The sequence below is a fragment of the Hetaerina americana genome, unplaced genomic scaffold (assembly GCF_022747635.1).
Source record: "Hetaerina americana unplaced genomic scaffold, ioHetAmer1.1.p SCAF_1, whole genome shotgun sequence".
Lineage (NCBI taxonomy): Eukaryota > Metazoa > Arthropoda > Insecta > Odonata > Calopterygidae > Hetaerina > Hetaerina americana.
In genome coordinates, this window is record NW_027286069.1 from 26,335,499 (window position 1) to 26,357,989 (window position 22,491).

Genomic DNA, 22,491 nt, shown 5'->3' on the forward strand with positions numbered 1-22,491 from the left:
AAAGCTAATACGAGGGTCATCCGGAAAGTAGTACCCGTTCGTGCCGCATGAAGTGCTGACGACGCGAGTAGCCGCTGGACGAGGTCAGATAGCTTCAGTGGCTTGTCTGCCTTCTCTGAGCCAAGTTGCGTGACGCTAGCATTGCCTGTGTTGTTTCTGTGATTGTTTACAATGTTTAAAAAAATTGAGAACGCCGCCAGTTGTGAAGTGAGGGCAGTGATTAAATTCCTCAATGCAAGAAACGTTCGCCCATGTGATATTCATCGCCAATTAAAGGAGGTGTATGGAGACAATGTAATGGACGAGTCGTCTGTTCGGCGGTGGTGTCGCAACTTCAACATTGGGAGGGGGAACACACACGACGATGAGCGTTCGGAGAGACCGTCTGTCATTACAGACCAACTGGTGAGCTCAGTTGACGAATTCGTGAGGAACGATCGGCGCGTCACAATTGATGACATCTGTGAGCATTTTCCCAATGTTTCTCGAACAATTGTTCATGAAATTGTTAAACACCATCTGCATTATGCAAAAATTTGTGCAAGATGGGTCCCTCGCGTATCTCAATGAGCTGGCGGCGAAGGACTATGCAGCAGGAATACAGAAACTTGTCACACGTTATGACAAATGCCTTAATTTGCTTGGAGATTATGTTGAGAAGTAGTTTAAAGTATCCTCTTTCAAATAAAATTTTTTATGTTTGTTAATATTTACTTTTGTGTCTTTATTTCACGAACGGGTACTACTTTCCGGATGACCCTCGTAGATAGTTAACAAAAAAATCTATGAATCCTAAAAATTCATTAGTGGTTACAAATGAGCTAACCAGAGTCCACAGTATGCTGCTTCAGTTTTATTCTGGAATAAAAGTAGTTAACTTAAGTTTCAGTACAAACCTGTCTTAGATAACATGAGTGAAGGAACAATGTTAAATTTACGAAAATCAGAATTCATCATCAGATTCCGATTGCTTGTAAACTTAACAACACAAAGACAGGTTTTCATAAATGAATTCACACACAAACCTCCATTATGTTTGTCCCAGGTTCAGAGGCATATCCCATCTCCTGAAAATCTTCATCGTAATCTTCATCAGTCTCTGAAATGCAATACACATTGACTTTTATTCCGATAAAAACATAATGAAGGGCAGGCTAAGAAATAATGATACCATACAAAGCAAAAAAATTAAGCAAGATTTAACATTCTAAAAACTAATTACTTTATGAAGAAATTGCCAAGGGAAATCAGAAACAAAGAGAATACTATAAATTGATGAATTATCATATAGTTTCTATAAACATGTGAAGGTTAGTATCATACACGAGGGAAGTTACTCTCATGGAAATGTGGAAAATAATAAAATCAATATTATCAACTCACTTTTGAGATTTAACCGTTTTATTGACCTCAAAAATTCAAAATCAAATTAAACATACAAGCATTTTGTCATGTTTATTTGTTTTTCTCACTTTATTATTTATTGAAATTTTATTTGAAGTTAACATGCCCAAAGATGTCCTTCATCGTATTCCAAAAGTTGGGATGGTATCCATTAATTTAGCTACAAAGAGATTCTATTATCAAATTAATCATTGTTGGAGAGTGAAAGAGATAGAAATTGGAACAAATCTAAACTAACCAGGACAATCACAACAGCACTAAACATCCTCAAAAGTTCATCTTGCCATTTATACATTAGCCACCAAAATCTTGCACCAACAATCACCGGATGGTTCTAACTGGATTTGATATAAACAATCATAATATACACTACAATCCCTTCAAAATATTTTTGTAGGCCATCATGTAGTGGCACAATATTAAACACTTCAAGATTATGAAAATGATATATGAAAAAGAAAAGTATACAAGTATTTAAGGGAGGAAATATTTGGATGCTGTTCTCCAGCTGATTACCTCATTCAATGGGAGAGGGAGAACGCCATCTACTAGCTAGAACACTAATTTAATGATTTTCTCCCTCTTGCTCCTTGCCGTCTTTCATTTTTTGGAGCACAAGCTTTCATATTTGGCTGAGGGTGTATACTGTATCTTGGTTGAAGTTTTTCTATTACTCCAGATGGATCCCTATCATCTCCTTCGTTTGATGGTCCCAGTAGCCATTGGCTCTATTAATAGGTTTCCCAAAATTGAAGATGCCCTGGGTGAGGCTCTACTCTGCAATGGCTAATTTTTTGGGCAGCTGTCTAATACATCTCTCGTCCTCCCTAATTTTAATTTCTACTATGCAGCTTATCTCTCTAATGTAAGCTCCACCTCACTTACATGGGAAGCAGTGAACGCCCAGAATAGCAAGTCCCAAATGATCATTCTCATGTGGACAAGATGTCTTCTTAGTTCCTCCAGATTGTCTCAATTTTGCTTTTTCTCAATATCCTCGAGAATTTCCCCGAGATGGTGGAGATGTATGCAAGTTATTTATTTACGTGTATCTTTCATTAGATAAGGGAAGGAATGGGAGTGGATGGGACACCTCTTACTGGTACTAATGGATAATTTTCAAATTGGTGCTCCTCTTGCCATCTTAGCAGAAATTCCCAAAAGTGATCCTTCAGTATAGGCAATTATGCAATACTAGCGTGTCCTGGTTGTAGGCTACATTCACGGGGCTCTTATGGTGATCTGGAATCTTCCATTTAAAACAACTTCAATAGGGTAGTAATATACATCTGAGAGAGTAGTTTCCAAGAAAGTTTCCTCATATGGCAGATTGTACACTGTTCCTTAGAGTTGGTGATTAATAGCAAGTATACGAACTTCAAGGTGGATAATGACCTCCTATCGACAACCAGCTCTCTCTTCATCTCAATAATATGACATATTTTTCCAGTTAGATTAATTTTAAACTAAGTAAATAAAAATATTCCGATGCCAAAGAAAGAATAATTAGAATTTACTCTAGAAAGACATCATCCTTTGCATAATAGGAAAGTAATAGTTAACACAGTCAGTACCCACCCCAGCCTCTTTGTTTACCTGGGCATAAGTGGCTACCTGCTGAAGATCCTACATGGCTTACTAGATTTCAGACTTTTCAACAATATTATTGCATTCATACACTAACTGCAGACCCATTCTGCTCATTCATCATTTTTTAGACATACACAGTTTGAGTACATACCAATGATGAAAATTTCTCGCATGAATGCATAGAGGTATGATGTGATTTAAGAGAAAAAGTTGGCATAAAAGAGCTGTTTATGCACAGAAAAACTTCAACAACAAATTATTTGGACAGATTACCTGTATTTCTATACATGAACTGTTTCACTTTTTCTTTAAGAATAATAAACTTTAAGGTTCCCGGAGGCATGAAACTAAAAATGTACATAATGCTAATACAAAAATCCTATACCATTTATTCAAGTGATAGCAAGAAATACAAATCAAAAAAACGATTGAAATGGAAGAGGCTTATTAAAATACATTTTTATAAAATTCTAGAGTCTAAATCCACCCACTAGCGGCGCTAGTTGCCTGAGACCCAATGAGCCGTCTGTGCTTGGCGCATCGTCGAGCTGTGCGTATGGTGCCAGTTATGTTAGTTTCTGTTGCCCATGCTTTTACTGTTTGTCGAAAATGGAAATTGACGAAATCACGGAGCAACGAATCAACATCAAGTTTTTTGGTGATGTGCGGTAAAAGTTATCAAGAAATTACTGAAATGTTGACAGCTGTTCATGGTGATAATGCTCTGAAGAAAACATCCCTTTTCAAGTGGATTAAGGGTTTTAAGGATTGCTGACAAGATGCCACGGATGATGCAAGGCTGGGACGACCTTCAACCACCTGTGTTGACGACAACATTGATCGTGTGCGGTCCCTTGTCCCTATTGATTGTCGGAAAACTGTCCCAATGATTACTGATGAACTGAATTTAGGAAAATCAACTGTGCACACTATTTTAACCACACATTTTGGTTTCAATAAAGGGTGTGAAAAAATCGTGCCAAAGCTGCCGATGCCAGATCAAAACTTGAAAAGAGTTGCATGTGTTACTGACTGGAAAAATTCACAAGAAAACGATGCTCCTATTTCTCAATAGGGTAATCACTGGTGACAAATCGTGATTTTAAGAGTATGGTATTGAACTAAAATTGTAAAGCAAGGAGTGGAAAGCAAAAGATGAACCTCAAACCAAAAAATCAAGAAAAAGCCGATCGGATATCAAAGTCATGCTCCTGGTTTTCTTTGATATCGACGGTGTTATTTATCATGAATTTCTTCCTGAAGGACAAACAATAAATGAGAGATCGTGTGCACCAAATTTGACTCAAGGTGATGGATGGATCCTTCACCATGACAATGTACCTGCACATTCAGCATTGATTGTTCGCCAGTTTCTGGCAAAATATTCAATCACCATCCTCGATCATCCTCCTCATTTGCCAGATCTTGCCCCCTATGACTTTTTCCTAACCCCTAAGTACAAAAATGGGATTTCACTTGGTATTCAAGTTGTAATAAATTTGTTGAAAATTTTATAAGCCCATAAAATCATTCATACTCGGATAGCATCTTAATTTTAGTCGCTTCAATTACTTCAATGTACTTGACTCTTTCCAAGTCCATATTCAATGAAAAATTTTTCTACAAACAAAACATATTTATACCTGTGGCACTACAAGGCCTAACTGTGCAGGTGGGGTTGAAAATAGATTTCTAAAAATTCAACCCAACAATAGAGAAAATATCTGTGCAAAGTGATGAAGGGAATTCATAATTGTGGAAATTCAAAGAAGTATGCTTAAAATAGCCTACCTACATAGTTAATAAAATAAAAAGAAAACAAAATTTTACTATTGTTATTACAGCTACAGGAGTTTTCTTTTTATTTTATTAATTTACGAGGCCAGAGAGCTCACTTTCTTTTATTTTACCTACAGAATGATAGAGATAAAAGTACAAAGAAATTTTGATTCAATGTAATTGAAAATTCTGTTTCATCCTAATTATCTGATTAGGACTAAATTGCTCTGAAGGACTTAAATTGAATGAACAGGAAAATAGGTATGCATACTAATACATCATTAATAAAAAATATCAAATAAATAATATATCAAACACATTTTTTTTGCAGCTAAAAATTTATCATTTCAAATTTTGACATGAGATTACATTCAAGGACCTTTTTGAGACTTTACTTGACTTAATTGTAGACTTACTCAGCAAATCATACGGCAAATTTTTGGGCATAGAACACAAGTGAATGTAAAGTTTCAACTAGTTTGTTGAATAACTATCTTGATAAATATACTCGTATAACAACTGCACAAAGAAAAGATTGCATCCTCCCTAGGAAGGATTCCAAAACCATAGAAGTGAATGATTTTTGGTGTTCCATTGTGCAAGAGGAGGAGAGTCGAAACTGCACACAACATAAAAAGGTGGGATGTAATTCAAAACATAAATAATTATTAAACAACAATGGAAATTTGAATAGATATCTCCCACACTTAAACATTTTAACATTATTCAGCTTAGGATAGCTGCAAGTTTTGCCTGGCAAAACTGGCTTCTCTTTTGTTAGCAGAAATATTTGAATAGAGAGACATTCAAAGACTTCAACCTAGTTCATTCTTCCCCTTTCCTAAAATATTCCTTGACAGAGTCTCTTGCTTGAGGGTTGAAGGTGTGAAAGGAATTCATTCACTTAACCCTATAGTACCTAGAATGGCCTCTACTTCCCCTCTTAATGCCGACCTTTCCCCACACCTCCTGATTTCCCTACATATCCAATATCAATCAGCCAGTGTGATCATCAGTTATTTCATATTTTCCTAATTACTCATTATTGCTGGAATTTAGTGTGACTTTCTTTCCTATTTCAGAATTGAAACTCTGGCATAATATGGATTTATAATTAGTTTATGTTTTTTCCTCAAAAAATTACTGAAAAACAATTAGAAAATTTATTCAAAATCAAAGTTTTAATTCAAAAATTTAAATAATAAGAAGGGGGTCTAATAACATCTAATTAATATGGTGAAATGTTCATGATTACATTTTTGAATGCAGAGATAAAAGGGGTAAATTGATTCCAAGACAATTTTCTTTACGACATAATGTATTCAATCTATTATATTTTCACAAAACAACCAACAGGTTGAGTGGAAAGGATTGTCAAAATGCAGGGAACCACAGCGTTAGGTATTGCTACAAGTTTTCCGAAGTTTTGAAGTGGAAGCCTTGCTCATGAAGTTATATTGTTAGTTTGCGTAAATCAGTTCAAGGTAAATAAATGTTCTACTATGATATTAAGAGGATCCATTCATGAGAGAAGACATATCTGTTTTATAAATACTGTGAACATAATTGAAGCATTCTAATTATCTCAAACTTTGCACAATTAATATAAAAACCAATGCATACCTTCTTCTTCATCCTCTTCATCCTCTAAAAATTTATTTCTTGAAACCTTGCACACCATTTGTGCAAGATCTGTGAATGTGTACTGAGCAGGAGAGTTTGTTGTTGGTAATCCACCCTGAGAAGAAGCAAATGATTCTCGCCTCCAGGCTTGATACTGTGTATAGATGGGTGTCCCAGAATGGTGATTTGATCCTCCAACTGACTGGAAGATAGCTTTCCACTGATTGCCAGTATCCTCCTCACCAGAAGACCGGAACAAAGCACCTGCCTTCATTAATCCAGCAAAATATGTCCTTGCATGATTGTAGCCCACTTCCTGCATAGTGGAAAAAACAAAGATAATGGAAGTAAGTTTAGTGCCAAATCCATAAATTTAAAAATAGTCTTCAATGAAATAAATTCAGCTTAGTGCTTATGCAGTTTTGAAAAATGATGTGGAATAACAAAGAGTGATTTGTTTGCTAAAGGATTTCCACAAAAAGAGACAACTTCCCTCCAAATTTAAGTCAATCTTACAAGGTATATGGATACGTAAATTTATTTGCTTAAGGAAGATAAATTTAAATTCATATTCCATAGACCAGTGTTGCAGTTTTTAGTTGATTAAGATATCATGACCAAATATACATAAAGTAATCATGCTTTAGTAAGCAGTGTAGACAGAAGTCAGCTGCACCAAATATTTGTGAGTACGGGAGGTTGGTGACCTTCATTTGCTAACTTTGTGGAAGGTAAGAGGAACCTTTTTTGGAGGATCAATGGCTATTAGGACCTCTGAAAGACCATTTCAATTGGATCACATGCCACTGGCTGTGAAAGCCAGAGAGCCTTGCTCTCCAGAGCTACCTTGTTTCCATTGATTAATTCTTATAATATATTATTATTAATAACATTATGTATTATTTCATTAAATTAGTCAAAAGTTAATCCTATATTATTGGCAGAGACAGAAATATTTACAAAGTTTCGAAATGTCAGCAAAAACAAATGTCTTTAGACAGATTTCAAGTAAAAAGGAATTGGTATGTACCATAAATAATTATTTCAGTACAAATGCAAATTATTTCATAATATTTTGGATTTTAAACACACCAAAAAAATTAAATTTGCTCCCATGAAAAACAGTTCACTCACCTCATATAAGAGGTTGCTATTCACATTTTGAGCTTTGACAACAGTAAGTGCTTTAGGTGCCATATGCCGTTTCCATCTGAAAGCTTGACCCTTTTAACGCTAACATTCTTCAGAACATTTTGTTGTTTGATCATAACTTGTGTTGTTTAAAGCAACTCAAAAATTTTGTCCCAGCAAAAAAAGGGGGTTAACTTGTGGACACTTCTGAGCGATGATTTTTTATGACTTTCAACATGGATTATCAAGACAGGAGTGCAACGATCGACTTACTCCCACTTTTGGCGATGAAGCCCAATCCTTTGCCATTCAGAAATGCTGGTATAACGAATTCCGTCAAGGGCGTTATTTGCTCAGTGATGCAAGTAGTGAAGGTTGTCCAAAATCAGTTGTTGTGCCAGAAAACATTGATGCTGTGCAAGAACTAGTCAAGGAAGATTGTCATGTGACTTATCATGAGATTGAGGCATCATTGGGAATTCGTATGACGAGCATCAATAAGATATTGCATGAACATTTAGCTGTGTAAAAAATTTGTTCGCGTTAAATCCTGCAAGATTTGACAAAAGCTCAAAAAGTTGCTTGTGTCAATTGGTGCAAAGAAATGCTTAAAAAAATACATCAAAAGCTGTGTATGACATCTACACAGGTAATGAATTTTGGATCTATGCTTATGAACCCGAAGCAAAACAGCAATCCACTGTATGGGTTTTCCAAGGCGAGCCAAATCCGACAAAAGTGATTCGTGTACGAAGCACATTGAAGCAAACGATCGCCTGTTTCTTTGGAATAACTGGACATGTGGACACCTTACTGTTAGAGCAATGCATAACCGTGGATTCCAAATGGTACACAAAAATTTGTTTGGCAAAGTTGCTCGGTGAAATACAGAAAAAGATGCGGCAACGAAGGGTCATCCTTCATCATGACAATGCAAGCTCTCACAGATGAAACAACTACCTATTGCCTCAAACTGATGAATACTATCTCAAACTGATGAGTTATCCTCCATAGAGCCCTGATTTAGCACCAAATGACTTCTTTTTAATCCAGTGTATCAAGAAATAATTCCGTGGCCAATGTTTTTTGGCACCTGAAGAAGCCATTGATGCATTCAAAGACCATGTTTTGAAGGTACCTCAATCGCAGTGGAAAAAGTGTTTCGAGAATTGGTTCGAGCACATGCAAAAGCGTATTGATTATCACGGAGAATACCTCAAAAAACAATAGAGCCATTTTCAACAATAAATTACTGTCTTTTCATTATTAGGCTGAAAATATAAGTAGTAACTCTTGTACACACATGTACAATCGTACACACACACAGAAGTGTGTATATGTACAAATAAGAAAACATCATGTTTAATATCCCTGAAAAAATTATCAACAATAATAAATGATATTCTGAAATAATTAATAAAATGAAAATGTTTTATAAGGGAATTTGCAGTTCTGAAAACAAATTTTAAAAGGTTTTATGATAGAGACCCATGCGCTCAGCACCTTTTGCTTTAAATGAGAGAAAGTCAATTTAAAGATGAAAATGAATGGTAAATTAGTATAATCATTATTGAAAATCTGAGAAATTGAAATCAGGGAAATTACCTCAGCAGTAGTTAAGGATTCTAATATTTTCTTTGGGAGAGCATTTGATTAAATAAGGGGTTTGTGACTGATTACAGGGAGTAACCATTTGAGGGATCATTAGATTTTGGCGATGATCTTCATTTAAAATCACAGTCTTCCACACTGCCACGAATAGCATGCCAAATCCTATTCTCCTTCTGGTCAGTCATTGAAAATACAGTAAATTTAGTTGGTAAATAAGATTCCATTGATGGTACAGTCATTTGCACTGCCAGTTCCACCCTAGTATGCCATTGTACAGCATGTAGCTCCTAGTTGTGGAGCTGGGGCAACATTATCAGCTATTGTGGTAGTACTTTCAGGAGACAGAGCATGTTAAAAGTGGTGAAAACGGCATGGGATATCACAAAAAATATTGTATATAAATAATACTCCACGCTATATACTTGCCTTAATTTCATCAAAGCTTCCAAATTGAAGAGTTTTGTACTTATCAATTGGGGGCCGAATGTATTCACAGTAGTCACTTGATTTTACTTCCTGCAATGGAATACAAAAAAATGCATACATATATATTAACATTAAAACTTGAGGATAATGTGAAAAACACATTTCACAAATTAAATCAGAATAAAAATATTATTAAACCTTAGGTTCAAATGCAATTTCAACATAACCATTACTAGGTGGCAGAAATGAAACAACATATATATCTGAAAATCTGAAATGTAAAACAAATATCTCTAGCATTATTCCCACGATGGCTAAAATCATCAACTGGGAAGTACAAATGAACAATGAAAATGATGCATTCAGCAGTGTGTGCTAAAAAAACACCTGAGAAGAGACTGGTGAGAGATGAAAGCCAGGGAATTTATGTCAATTTCACCAAAGGAGATATGAGCTATAGAACAGCCAAAATTAATGTAGATCTTGGAAAGGATGGAAATATTGGAACAGAAGTCTCAGACATCCCCTTTTCAAAGCAGAACTATATATAATAACTTGTAAACTTTTTCTAAATGCATATTCTCAAATAATAAGGACCAAAAGAAATATAATTCAACAATGTTAATGGTAGCTATCAAGTTGTACATAATCGATACTTATTTCATTATTTCTTTCTATCAACCATGAAATTTGTTGTCTTTATGTAAATTAAACTTTATGGAATTTACAAAGCATACTGAAATCAAATAAGTAACTTTGAAATTCCACACACACTTCAATTAAAACACAACCTAGGTTTCAAGATTGACCTGATGATGACTGCCAACGTCAAAACCTAGGTCGTATTCTAAATAAATTGCGTGTGGAATTACAAAGTTACTTATTTCATTTCAATAAGTATTGACCATTATCATCAATAGAAGAATTTTTAGTGCATTTCAAAATTCACCACAAGTGCCAAAAATACTGGCCAAATGGGACTGCCACAATTGTTTGGTTTCATCACAATACTGAAACAAGCAGGTAGCAGTAGTTTTAGTGGCAAGAAAAGTCATAATGTCATAACTGTGACATTATTACACAGTGGTTATTGCTGTAATTTTGGATTGTGACCTTATAGAAGTTTAACAGGCATCTAAAATAACATCTATTTTAACTTACTATAAAAATCTGTCTCATGTATAGGCTGCCCTTTGATTTTTTTCGTTGACATTTTACACTTAAAGGTCATCTTATATATAACTACGAGGGTAGGCTGAAAACTAATGCACACATTCTTGTACACCACAGACAAAATGACCTTCAGAAGCACTCCTGGTGGCATGTGGAAGTTTTATTCCCCCTCAACATGCATTTGCAGGTTTGAGGTCGTTTCATTCATCCAGTGTATTTTGAGAAGCGAAAGTATGGAGACGTGTTCTAGTGCTATGTCAACACGAGTAAACAGCCTGCTGTTATCAAATTTCGAACTGCTGAAAAAGTGACTCCTACTGAGGTTCATTGTAGTTTAAAGGCTGTTTATGGTGACAATGCTGTTGACAGGTCTACTGCAAATCAACGAGGTGTAAAATTTCATGGTTTCAAGCCAGGAAAAGCCATAATTGTTGATGAAACACACAGCTGATGTCCGATCACAGTCAAAGACAATAAACATCAAAAACTCATCATAGATTTGATTCAAAATGACCAGTAAATCACTCAAAAGCGTATCGCAAATCATATAAGGCTCTGCAAAAAGTGATTCTACACCCTCCTCATCCCACCACTTTTTTTTCTCAACTCAAGAGATGCCTCAAGGGTAATCATTACACCTCTGACGATAAGGTGAAGGCAGCTGTCAAGTCCTAGTTTCAAAAAAAGTCAGCAGAGTTTTTCAGTGACAGAGTGAAAAAACTTGTAACATGTTGGGAGAAATGAGTTAGCCTTCATGGTGATTCTGTTGAAAAATAAATATATGATTTCGAAACTTAAGAATTGTACTTCAATGTACTTTTTGCCCAATCAAGCTATTTGTTTTTGTTTGCGCTCTACAAGCATGCGTGCATTACCTTTCAGCCTACCCTCGTATATATTGATATTCATTACATTCATTAATACCATTACCTTCTGATAAAAGGCTGGACCATGGGAAGTAGGTATGTACAATCCCTGGTATGCCAAACGATTCCTCAACCACCTTGAGCAAAATTCTCTCTCCAACTGAAACTCTTACTTTGACTAAGATATATAGATGATATTTTACTCCTTTGGCAATATGGTATGGACTCCCTTAACACTTTCATTTCCACTGCACTCTCTGCTCTTTCTTTGCTACATGTTCATATTGCTCTCCTCAACGATTACTTCCATATCTCAGTCCACATTGAACTCACAAAAAACCATAATCCAAAAAGAGGATTACCCCTTAAGCCCCAATCTTTTTGGACCCAATTGGGAAGATTGAATTTAACGTTGCAGCCCCCAAGCCATCAGATAAATTAACCTCTTGTACCCACAGAGAACATTAACTTATGGAGGACCCTCATTTCATATTTAATTTAGCCTATGTCTTATTTTCTTTCTATCAATGACCATTTTAGTTGTAAAATTCATTTCCAGACTTCCTTCCCTCTACGTTGTTTCACAGACTTCCTCCAAGACAAACAACTGACCAAAACAGAAAATATGACACTCCTTTCTTTTGCAAAACTTACTTCCTGAGAGTGAAATCCTTCAAAATTATTTTAAGAGATGTTTACCCTATCCTTTTCAATACTGAAACAACTACCAACTTACTGTCCATATACCCCTTAATATTATATAAACATCCCATAGATATTACTATTATTCTTAAGATCACCAGACCCCTTTCTAAATCCTCAATAATTCTCAGACTTCCTTTGGCACCATACACTTGTATGAGATATAAAACCTGCTCCATACCTGTCATGTATTTCCTTTCCCAACTGCAACCTATCAAATTTTTCCTGTATCTTCCACCTTCTTCCTGGACCTCAATCAATGTGATACATTACCTTAACTGCAAACTCCCCAGGCATTTTCCATCGACTAATGCACCACGTCCCTCCATTTAGAATTAAGATAGGCAAAATGAAGACTATAGTTAAATGAAAATGAAACAATTGTCTTTGATGTAATGACCTTCATATTGACTACAGTTTTGCAATTTTAACTGGTTGCTACATGAAGATGCATGCCCTTTTCAATTGAACTCCAATTTAAATGGGGGGATTTCATGTAATATTGGTGTCTATATACTACCTTGATCAAAAATTTCCCGGAATTTATTCAGAAAATTAAAAATACAAGTTTATTCATCTAAATCTATATTGTCCCCTTCAAAGTAATCCCCATCGACTGCAACACACTTATGCCAGCGCTTGATCCAATCCTCGAAACATTTTTTATATTCGGTTTTCGGTATGTCCATCAGTGCTTCCTGCGATTTTTCCATTACTTCCTCTCGGCTGCTAAAACGCGTTCCCCGTAATGGTTTTTTAACTCGATTGAACAGAAAGAAGTCACAGGGAGCCAAATCAGGTGAATTCGGTGGCTGTTGGATGGTATTTGTTGCATTTTTCGTCAAAAAATTACGAATAATGATAGCACTGTGCGACGGTGCGTTATCATGGTGCAAAATCCACGAGTTTTCTGCCCACATTTCTGGTCTCTTTCGGCGAATTGCTTCACGCAAACGTCTCATAACGCCCAAATAATACTCTTTGTTTACTGTCTGGCCTTCTGGCAAAAATTCATGATGCACTACACCGTTGTAATCCATGAAAACCGTCAGCATTGCCTTCTTTTTTGACTGAAAACGACGTGGTTTTTTTGGTCTCGGCTCATTTGGTGAACGCCATTCACTTGCCTGATGTCTGGATTGCGTGTCGTACTCATAAACCCACGTCTCGTCTCCAGTAATGATCCTTTTGATGAATGTGGGATCGGATTCAGCCTCGCAAATCATGTCTTTTGCGACGTCAACACGGTCTCTTTTTTGCATGAAATTGAGGTCTTTTGGCATGCTACACGACGGAAACCCAAATCATTAACCACAATGTCTTGGGCGGATCCATAGGCAATGTTCAAGTCCTCCGCTATTTCTCTGATGGTTAATTTGCGGTTATTGACCAACATTTCTTTTACTTTATCAATTTTTTCACCGACTTTCGATGTCGATGGTCTGCCACTGCGTTCATCATCTTCGATTGACTCACGACCACTTCTGAACCGCTCGTGCCACTGGTAAAAGACCGTTTTTTTTAGAGAATCGTTGCCGAAACACTTTTCCAACATTTCCAACGTCCGTGCGCCACTAAATCCGTTTTTTACGCAAAATTTAATAAAAGTTCGTTGTTGCAAATTTAAATCCATTTCTGAAATTGTAAAAAATCGCCAACACACACAGAGATAGATGTACTCTTGGCTACGTAACTTTTGCAAATGTCAAGTTATGACACTAAGATTTAAAGGGAATATCAACAACAGATGTACCAATTTAACAAAAAAAACAGAACTCAAATCGGAACGATGGGAGCGCCACACGGTGGTTATTCCGGGAACTTTTTGATCAATGTAGTAAATAAAAGTATCTGTGAGTTAACATGCGTGTGTATGCCAGGGAACCAGTCGTCAGCTCAGTATGGTAACTTAAGGAAAAGAGGATGTGCATTGTCCTAAATATTCTTATTTTTCCTGTTGCAAGAAGTCAATGCTTTTACTCTCCACACAATTATTCTATTGCCCCAATATACCTTAGTTGAATCAAAATGTACACCAAATATAAATTTTACGTAATTATGTATCAACACTGGTAACAATAATATTTTTTACTAACAACTTTATTTGTTAAACTTTCAAACTTTTGTTCCATAATAAATATGCTAAGAAGAAATTAACTAGAAAGAAGACTAAAATAAATAAATATCAAAATGAGTAGATATTAATATTTTTAAAATATGTGGTTAAAGTTCTCAAAAATTTGTTTTATAGCTTTACCTCTAGCTGTCTAACACATGAGACATAGGCGAGTCGTGATTGGATGTCAGGCAGGGTAGGCACAGACACAGGTGTTGCAAATGGATTCCAGCGTTTCCATAATAACCACCAACCAGATAAGAAATCTCCATAGTTGGTAAGATCAATATCATCCTGTGATCCTACATCAATAGCCAGGATATGTCTTGCACCTTGACTCCTCATAACGTCAGCTTTAGGAAAGATAAGCACATGAGATTGTAACAGCAAATGCTTATGTAAACCATTACATAATATAATTTTCAGAGCAGAACTACTCAAGGTCCAATTAGTTTTAAATTATGTCTAATATTACCATTAACTAATTATGGCATATATGGGTTTTTAGAAACATGAATATTAATGACCAGAAAGATAATTACCTTTAGAGGCTTACTAACCCAGAGATTAGGTCATTAATGTATCAATTGTGATATTAGCTCCCAATAAAAAATGCAGGTATATTGCAAAATTATTAATGAAGAAATTCTATTTTAATGATATCTGGATATACATATGATGTGGAGCAATATATGTAAAGCCCAGATAACACACTTTTAGTCAGCAGATGAATAAAATAATTTTATTGAATTTTTATAAAACAATTATTTATATGTCCACACAAGCAATAATTTTTTTCACAAAGACATTTGATTCAAATATTTATGTGTTATTTCATATATCAAAAGAAAAGAAATAAATAGTATAACAACTTAATAAGAACTTTATTAATTTAAACTTGGAAAAACATAAAAAAATACCTTTTAATTCATAAATATCACTTAATACTTTTTATGATGAATTCCAAAATAGATCATGGAGGAATTCCTCCAATTAATAGCTTGTGGTTTCCTCGCTCACTCATACACTTTAAGCTTGAGTTAAGATGGTGACATTTTCATTTTCTATGAATAAAACAGAATTTATTCTATTTCCATGAAGTTGGAATAACCTATCCATAAAATTATTTTTATAACATAAATACAGGTATGCATTTATAAGTGGTTCATTTACATTTTTGTAAAATACTATCTATATCAAACACACTGTATATGGGTGATAATAAAAATTGATTAACATTGATAAGAATGCAACATTTTCAAATGAAACTGAAAAACAAGCTAAATTGCTCACATAAAACCTTGAATGCATTTGAAGCATATAAACAAAATTAATTAATGAAGAGTAAATACAGTTAAGAGAAAGGTAAAATATTCTTAGGATATTGTAGGCAAAACAATTTTTATAAGCTCAACATCTGATAAATGTACAAAAACTAGTTACAATAAATTAAATGTTTTCAATTAAATAAGGCACCAGTGCTCTATGACAACTTATAAAGCAGGGGTCTCCAAGCATCCTTGAGTAGAGAGAAGTTTTTTGTGCAAGTACTTTTAGGTGTCAACACATGAAGTGTGGTGGAGGGAAATTTTTGGCAACGACTTAATATAGGCAATACAGATTACAGTATTAAAAAGATGAATTGATTAAGAGACCTTTGCCAATTCAAGAATCCATGCCTTTAAAACATAAACTGTCATGACTTTCACACCAGTCTACTTCAAAATTCATTCCAGTTTATCGACAATGAACATCAATAATAGTGAATAGCACATTAAGTGAAGCATTCATAGATTAATCCAACCAGAATCATCATTACCCATCAAGGAGTACGTCAAAAATTAGAATAAATTAATTTATATACTTATTTTTAAAATTTCAAACCTAGAAATGGATGAACCCCAAATTCCACTTCATTTTCTTGGAGAAAGAAGGAAATTTTAATAACTTAATACTTTTATCCATCCAATTTGGCTTCTGGGTGGAAAGGATGTGTTGAAATCATCGTGTCTTCAAGGTGATGTGATGTAAATGTTTAATTCCAAAGCTTCCTTCCATTTTTGAGAGGAATGTGCAGTAACTTTCAGCCATTACAACACTGAAGGGCCAGAAGCAGTGATGGTGAGACAAGGATAATGAATTTATTACCTGGAACATTGTTGACATAGCAACCGTCGAGTAGCAAGTGTCCATCCAATGGGTCGCAGAGTGGGGGGAAGAGGCCAGCTATCGACATGCTGGCACGGATGTAACGCCAGCCTAGCCCTGTCAGGACCAATGACATGATACATAGCTCACTAAAGGTCAGCATGTATATATTCAAACCTGAACAAGGTCAATGGTGACTGACTTTGTGCCACTAAACTATTAAATGCAGGTCAAACAGTATATATTTTTGCTAAATGGATGACTGTCAAACAAGTAACCCTTCCACAACACAAGAGAAAACAAATATTAAGCAATATCCCATTGTCAAAAGAAGTTTTACCAAAATAAATACAATTAGTAATTACAATGCAACAATTTCAGAGCGTAAAAATCATTCGCCTTGACTGGGACTCGAACCCAGATCCCTCAATATCCGGTCGAGTGCTCTCGACCGGATATTGAGGGATCTGGGTTCGAGTCCCAGTCAAGGCGAATGATTTTTACGCTCTGAAATTGTTGCATTGAAATGCACATTAGCGGATGACTCCGTTAAAAGTTACTGTTGCGGCATCTCCCGCAGTTTCTTTGGAATTAGTAATTATTTAATTTTCAAAATTAATAAAAGACACTACATTTTGCTTCTAAGAGCACTAAGTGATTGATGAATTAAGTAGCACTACAAGCCCTTGATTCTGGCACCTAGGATTATTTATGACTTTCCCATAGAAAGTAAAATATAAAAGCTATGTCATAATTGATTTTTGCTGAATATTAAACTAAAAAAAAATCAAATTTCATTTCTTCTTGGTCCACTGAGGAGACATATGCATTCATAAGGGATTTCTCAAACAAAATGTCTTAAATATATATTTTACTTACCACTAACTTCATACACACAAATGTTTAATTTTATCTAAAATAATACACAAAAATGCCCAAAACAGCAACAATAACATAACAAAAACGTGACTTGAACTTTTGTTCTACTATTGAACGTGATTTGATTCTGTTCATTTACTTCCATTTTTTCATGGCAGTGCCCTCATGATTATCCAGGATGGGAAGGGCAAGGTCTTCATTATTACAATAATGCAGGTAGTAATGATTTGCAATTGATTCATGATCAGTCTTTGAATGGTTATTTTATGGTGGCTAATTGTAGATAACATTTTGTAAACCTTTACAAAAATGCACACATTTTTTAACACAGTAAACATGAATAAAAATAGACTAATTTTGTAACTACTTATTTTATAATTACTATTTCCGGGCCAAATTTTCCCATTTTCAATTTAAGAGTGGTTTTGACTAGCCAAAAAATGTATATCCACACTTCCTGGATGATTTGGAGTTGTAGTAAAAAAAAACAAATTCATTTAACATGTTTACCTTATGATGTTTAAAAGGCAACAGTGCATGTTTATTTAAATCTGATTGTAAGACTCTAAGTGCTTACAAAATCTAAGCAGATATAATACGGAGACGCCATACTTATTTATGTAATTTCACAGTTAATATTTTAAATTCACCACATGATGGAAAGATGCATACAAGAATGTAACTTCAGAGGTACTTCAAGAAATGTTAGGACATTAGTAGGAAAACACAAGTGCAAAGTAGCAAGTTGATATGGTATATTGATATGAAACCATGGAATAACAGAGAATTTAAACACCAGTATCGTTTCACAGTAAAACCTTGTCAATTCTGCCACTCTACAAAATACATAATTAAATGCAAATGTACTAATGTGGTGCACCTGTATAAAGACAAAGATTCTATCCTACCAAAGAAATAAAAAGGTTAAAGAAGAGAATGTTTAAGCACATAAATTATAAGAGGATTTGGAAGAGTGATATCCATGCAATAGGGTTCAAGGACTGCACAAAAGCATCATGGCAGAAACTTTTAAGGCAAAAAATAAGGCCTAAGCAGAGAGCCCTTTGGAATAGCCAGAAAATGGCAATAACAAAAGAATCACCATGAGGACAAAAATATAGAAATCCTCAAAGAGCATTCAAGTGCATGGACTACACTTAAAACTAAGGTAGTCAAAAAATGCTCGAGCGAAAATTTAAGTGTTATATTTTCAGAGCTTCCTGACTGGAAGTGAAATTACTAATATATCATTGGCACATATTGTTAAAAAAATTCATGCCTGAACACACCTTTTATATTGCTGAGTCAATGCCATTGAATGGAGTCAATTAAAATCTTAACTCAGCTGAATGTTTATTATTACATGAAAGACTGATCACACAAGTGATGATATAAGAACTACATACATGAACTCATCACGCATCATGAAATTTTCATGTATGCTTCAACATTAACAGGACTCATTGATCATAAAAGTATAGTACATTGGCCATTCTTAAAAGAGTAAGAGCCCAAAAAGCATTTAGCAGGCAAAGCAGTCATTTCAATACCTCATTAAATTATGTTAATTTTAGCTTAACATTATTATGGGATATTCATAATGTATATGTATTATATTCAGAGGACCAGAAGGCACAAAGAAAGCTGAGTAGCTGCACAAGTTGTGCTTAGATTGCTATTTTAAAAATCACAATCAAATAAACAAACTGAATGAATTGAAATTTAAAACAGTGACCTTTAAATGCAAAACAAAAAACTTTTACAAACACAGATTTGAGAACGGTAAGGCAGCAGTTATTACCAGTTAGGCACCCCAGGAAAATTATAAACAAATCTTTAAAAACTAAAAGTTAATTAAGTACAAATACAATGTAGCAAAATTTTTGAATGCATATAGTATCCAAATATGATTGTAAGACACAAAATGGGAACTCATCAGAATCAAAGTGAAGAAATGAAAACTAAATTAGATGGAAAAATCATTAGAATAAGGAGAACTGAGGACTGGCTCCATATAGGTTTCAGAAACACCATATTATACTCTTGATTTAACAGTTCACTATTTATGAATAACTTAAACAGTAAGTATTATTTTAGCATCCTCAATGCATCATTCATACACATTTCACTTCTTGTGTATCCGATGATTGGCCATAATTAGTAATCCACTCCATCAACAAGGCTAAACTCTATAATATGAAAATTCATACTGCGGTTACCAAATAAGCAGAGTAAAGTGTAATTTATGTCCTACAAGGGCGGTTCAATGAGTACCCGTGTTTGACGACCAAGGGCATTCCTGAGGGAAGTTTATGTTATCATCGTGTGCTGCCATCTATCAAACGACAGTGAAACAAATTTCAGACTAATTAAAAGGTTAGTTTGGATTTGGCAGCCATTCGAGTAAGACGTGTCTGTGATTTTTGCTAAGGTGGAAAAAGAGCAGTATCGTTCGGTAATTCGCTTTTTGTTTTTGGATAGGAAGTAGATAAAAGCAAAGTTGGATGCTGTTTTTGGGGACACTACGCCATCTATGGCCACAGTTAGATATTGGTTCAACGAATTTAAATGTGGGCGAACATCTGTTTTTGATGAGGAGCGAACAGGACGCCCGGCAGACGTGGTTACTGAGGAAATCATTCAAAAAGTCCATGCCATGATTCTCGCTGATTGGTGAACGAAAGTGCGCGAAGTAGCAGGGCCATGGGTGTGTCGACCGGAACAGCAATTAATATTTTACATGATAAGTTGGCGATGAAAAAATTGTCAGCACGATTGGTGCCGCAATTGCTCACGGTGGACAACAAGCTGATCCGGCTGTCAACTTCATGAACTACATTATGAATTACTGCCTAACCCCCCGTATTCACCTCATCTGGCTCCCTGCGACTTTTTCTCATTCCCTAACATGAAGAAATGGCTCGGGGGAAAAAAATTTAGCTCAAATGAGGAAATTATCGCCGAGACAGAGGTGTATTTTGGAGAGTTCAATAAATCCTATTTTTTGGAGGGGTTAAAAAAATGGCCGGAACATTGGGAGAAGCGTATCCAACTAAAAGGGGACTATGTTGGAAAATAAAAAAAATGTTTTTGAAACAATAGTTTCTTCATTTCTAACACGGGTACTTACTGAACCACCCTCGTATATTATTAATTTTAATGATTGAAAATCAGCCAGAAAATCTAACAATCGAAGGTATAAGAAAATTTTCAAGGAGTTACATTCTCAATTTGTCAAGTTCTAATTCTCAAATAAATTTGAAAAAATTTCATGAAATGGTCCACACTTAACAGCAAAAACTATAGCAATTTGTTTCAAACATTTCATCCTTTATGACCCGACATTTCTGTATTTACAATATATAAATATTACAAAAGTTTCTCCAAGGCCTTTGAGAAATGGTTCACCTAAACCCATTGATATGATACATATTCAAAATCTAATATGTAAGGAACTAGAGGTGAACACTAGTAAAACTTATAAGGAAATACAGTTTTTCACTTTGATAAATATATCACATACTCGATTGGAACTACATGATTTTGAGGCATTATTTGAATTAAAAGGAAAACTACTATTAAAAAAATACTACGAAATTCACACCACTTGTTCGCCCTTTTTAGGAGATGTTTACATGAGAAAAAAACAACACCAGTGTTCGGATAAAACTCTTTTTACCTTATATTCTGGCAGGGCCAAGTTACATTTATTCACCAATGGCATTCAGAGTCATAAATAATTAGAAATATTTTCTATTGTTTCAGGCTTCACTTCGTGGAAGTATTTAATATCCATGCTAAAAAGAAAGACTTGTACTTTTCCACAGATTTTATTATACGGTACAATGCGTTTCACTGACTTGCGGCATCATCAGGTACAAATTTGCAAAACAGACAGAGCAAGACACAGAGCAAGCAAGTAAACACTCAAAGCAGCCTTCTACCCACCCATAACCCTCTCCAAACTTCTAGCTAATGGAAAAGACACCCAGGATAGCCTTCTCAAATCAGGCATTTATAAACTGAAATGCGAGGATTGCAACAGCGTTTATGTCGGTCAGACCGGCAGGAATATCAAGTTACGAGTCAAGGAACACGCAAGGTGTCACAAAAATCAGAATAACAACTCTCTCTTCGCCAAGCATTTACTAGAATTCGACCACAGCAGTGACTTTGTCCTAGAGATATTACACACTCCCAAAAGGATTAAAAATGGACGCTCTCCGAGCAATTAGAGATTAGAAGGCACTTGGTGAACCCCAACACGACACTTTGTAATGAGCAATTATTCCCATACCCCTCCCCACTCCTCTCCGAGAAATTAGCCTGGAAATGGTCAAAACAATCCATCAACGCACCTGCGAGCCCCCACCCCTCTCAAATCCTTCCAACCCTCCCTGCCCCCACTCTGTCCTGAGGGTATACATTCTTGCTCTGTCTGTTTTGCAAATTTGTACCTGATGATGCCACAAGTCGGTGAAACGCGTTGTACCGTATAATAAAATCTGTGGAAAAGTATGAGTCTTTCTTTTTCGTATGGATAGAAATATTTTGCTGGAAGTACATTTGCGTAAGTTTAAATTAAAATACTATATATCGCAAAGTTATTTCTGTTTAACTTTTCATTAATGAATGATGTACTTCATTCTCTATCATGTGTTCCCTGAAGATCAGTCACTGACTTTTAAGTGCTATAAATTAGAACGATTTTATAAGTATGAAGCTATAAGTAATTTAATTCTAACTATTTCACCGCTAAGATTTTTCCAATTTTTCCCAAGGTTTTCAATGGTTTCTTAAAAATTCAACTTTTTCCCAAGAGCATTCATTCCTTCTAATTCAATTCAAGAATTTAAATATTTCTATGTCAGTGGATACTTGAATAAAATAAAAATTTAGATTACTTGGATATTTCATAAAGTATAAACCAAACCACAGTTATCAACCGAAAGGTTAGTTTCAAAGGTGAGGATAGAACACACCTAGTACTAAGCCATGTATGGCATATGAAATTCACACATCAGAGTAGATGGGCCAATTCCT

At 35.1% G+C, this 22,491-nt stretch overlaps 1 protein-coding gene across 2 annotated transcripts in view; it reads right to left on the reverse strand.

Moving 5' to 3' along the window:
• sws (patatin like phospholipase domain containing sws) overlaps window positions 1-22,491 on the reverse strand; it is an 82,776-nt gene that overhangs the window by 3,577 nt on the left and 56,708 nt on the right. Inside the window, exons 22-26 of one of the 2 annotated variants that reach the window (XM_071586814.1) lie at window positions 16,570-16,686; window positions 14,563-14,774; window positions 9,565-9,654; window positions 6,397-6,712; window positions 1,026-1,099 (exon numbers count right to left, since the gene is read on the reverse strand). In XM_071586814.1, the coding sequence (XP_071442915.1) occupies window positions 1,026-1,099; window positions 6,397-6,712; window positions 9,565-9,654; window positions 14,563-14,774; window positions 16,570-16,686 (809 nt within the window). The remainder of the gene's footprint in view (window positions 1-1,025; window positions 1,100-6,396; window positions 6,713-9,564; window positions 9,655-14,562; window positions 14,775-16,569; window positions 16,687-22,491) is intronic. The other variant, XM_071586804.1, reaches the window with a different exon arrangement.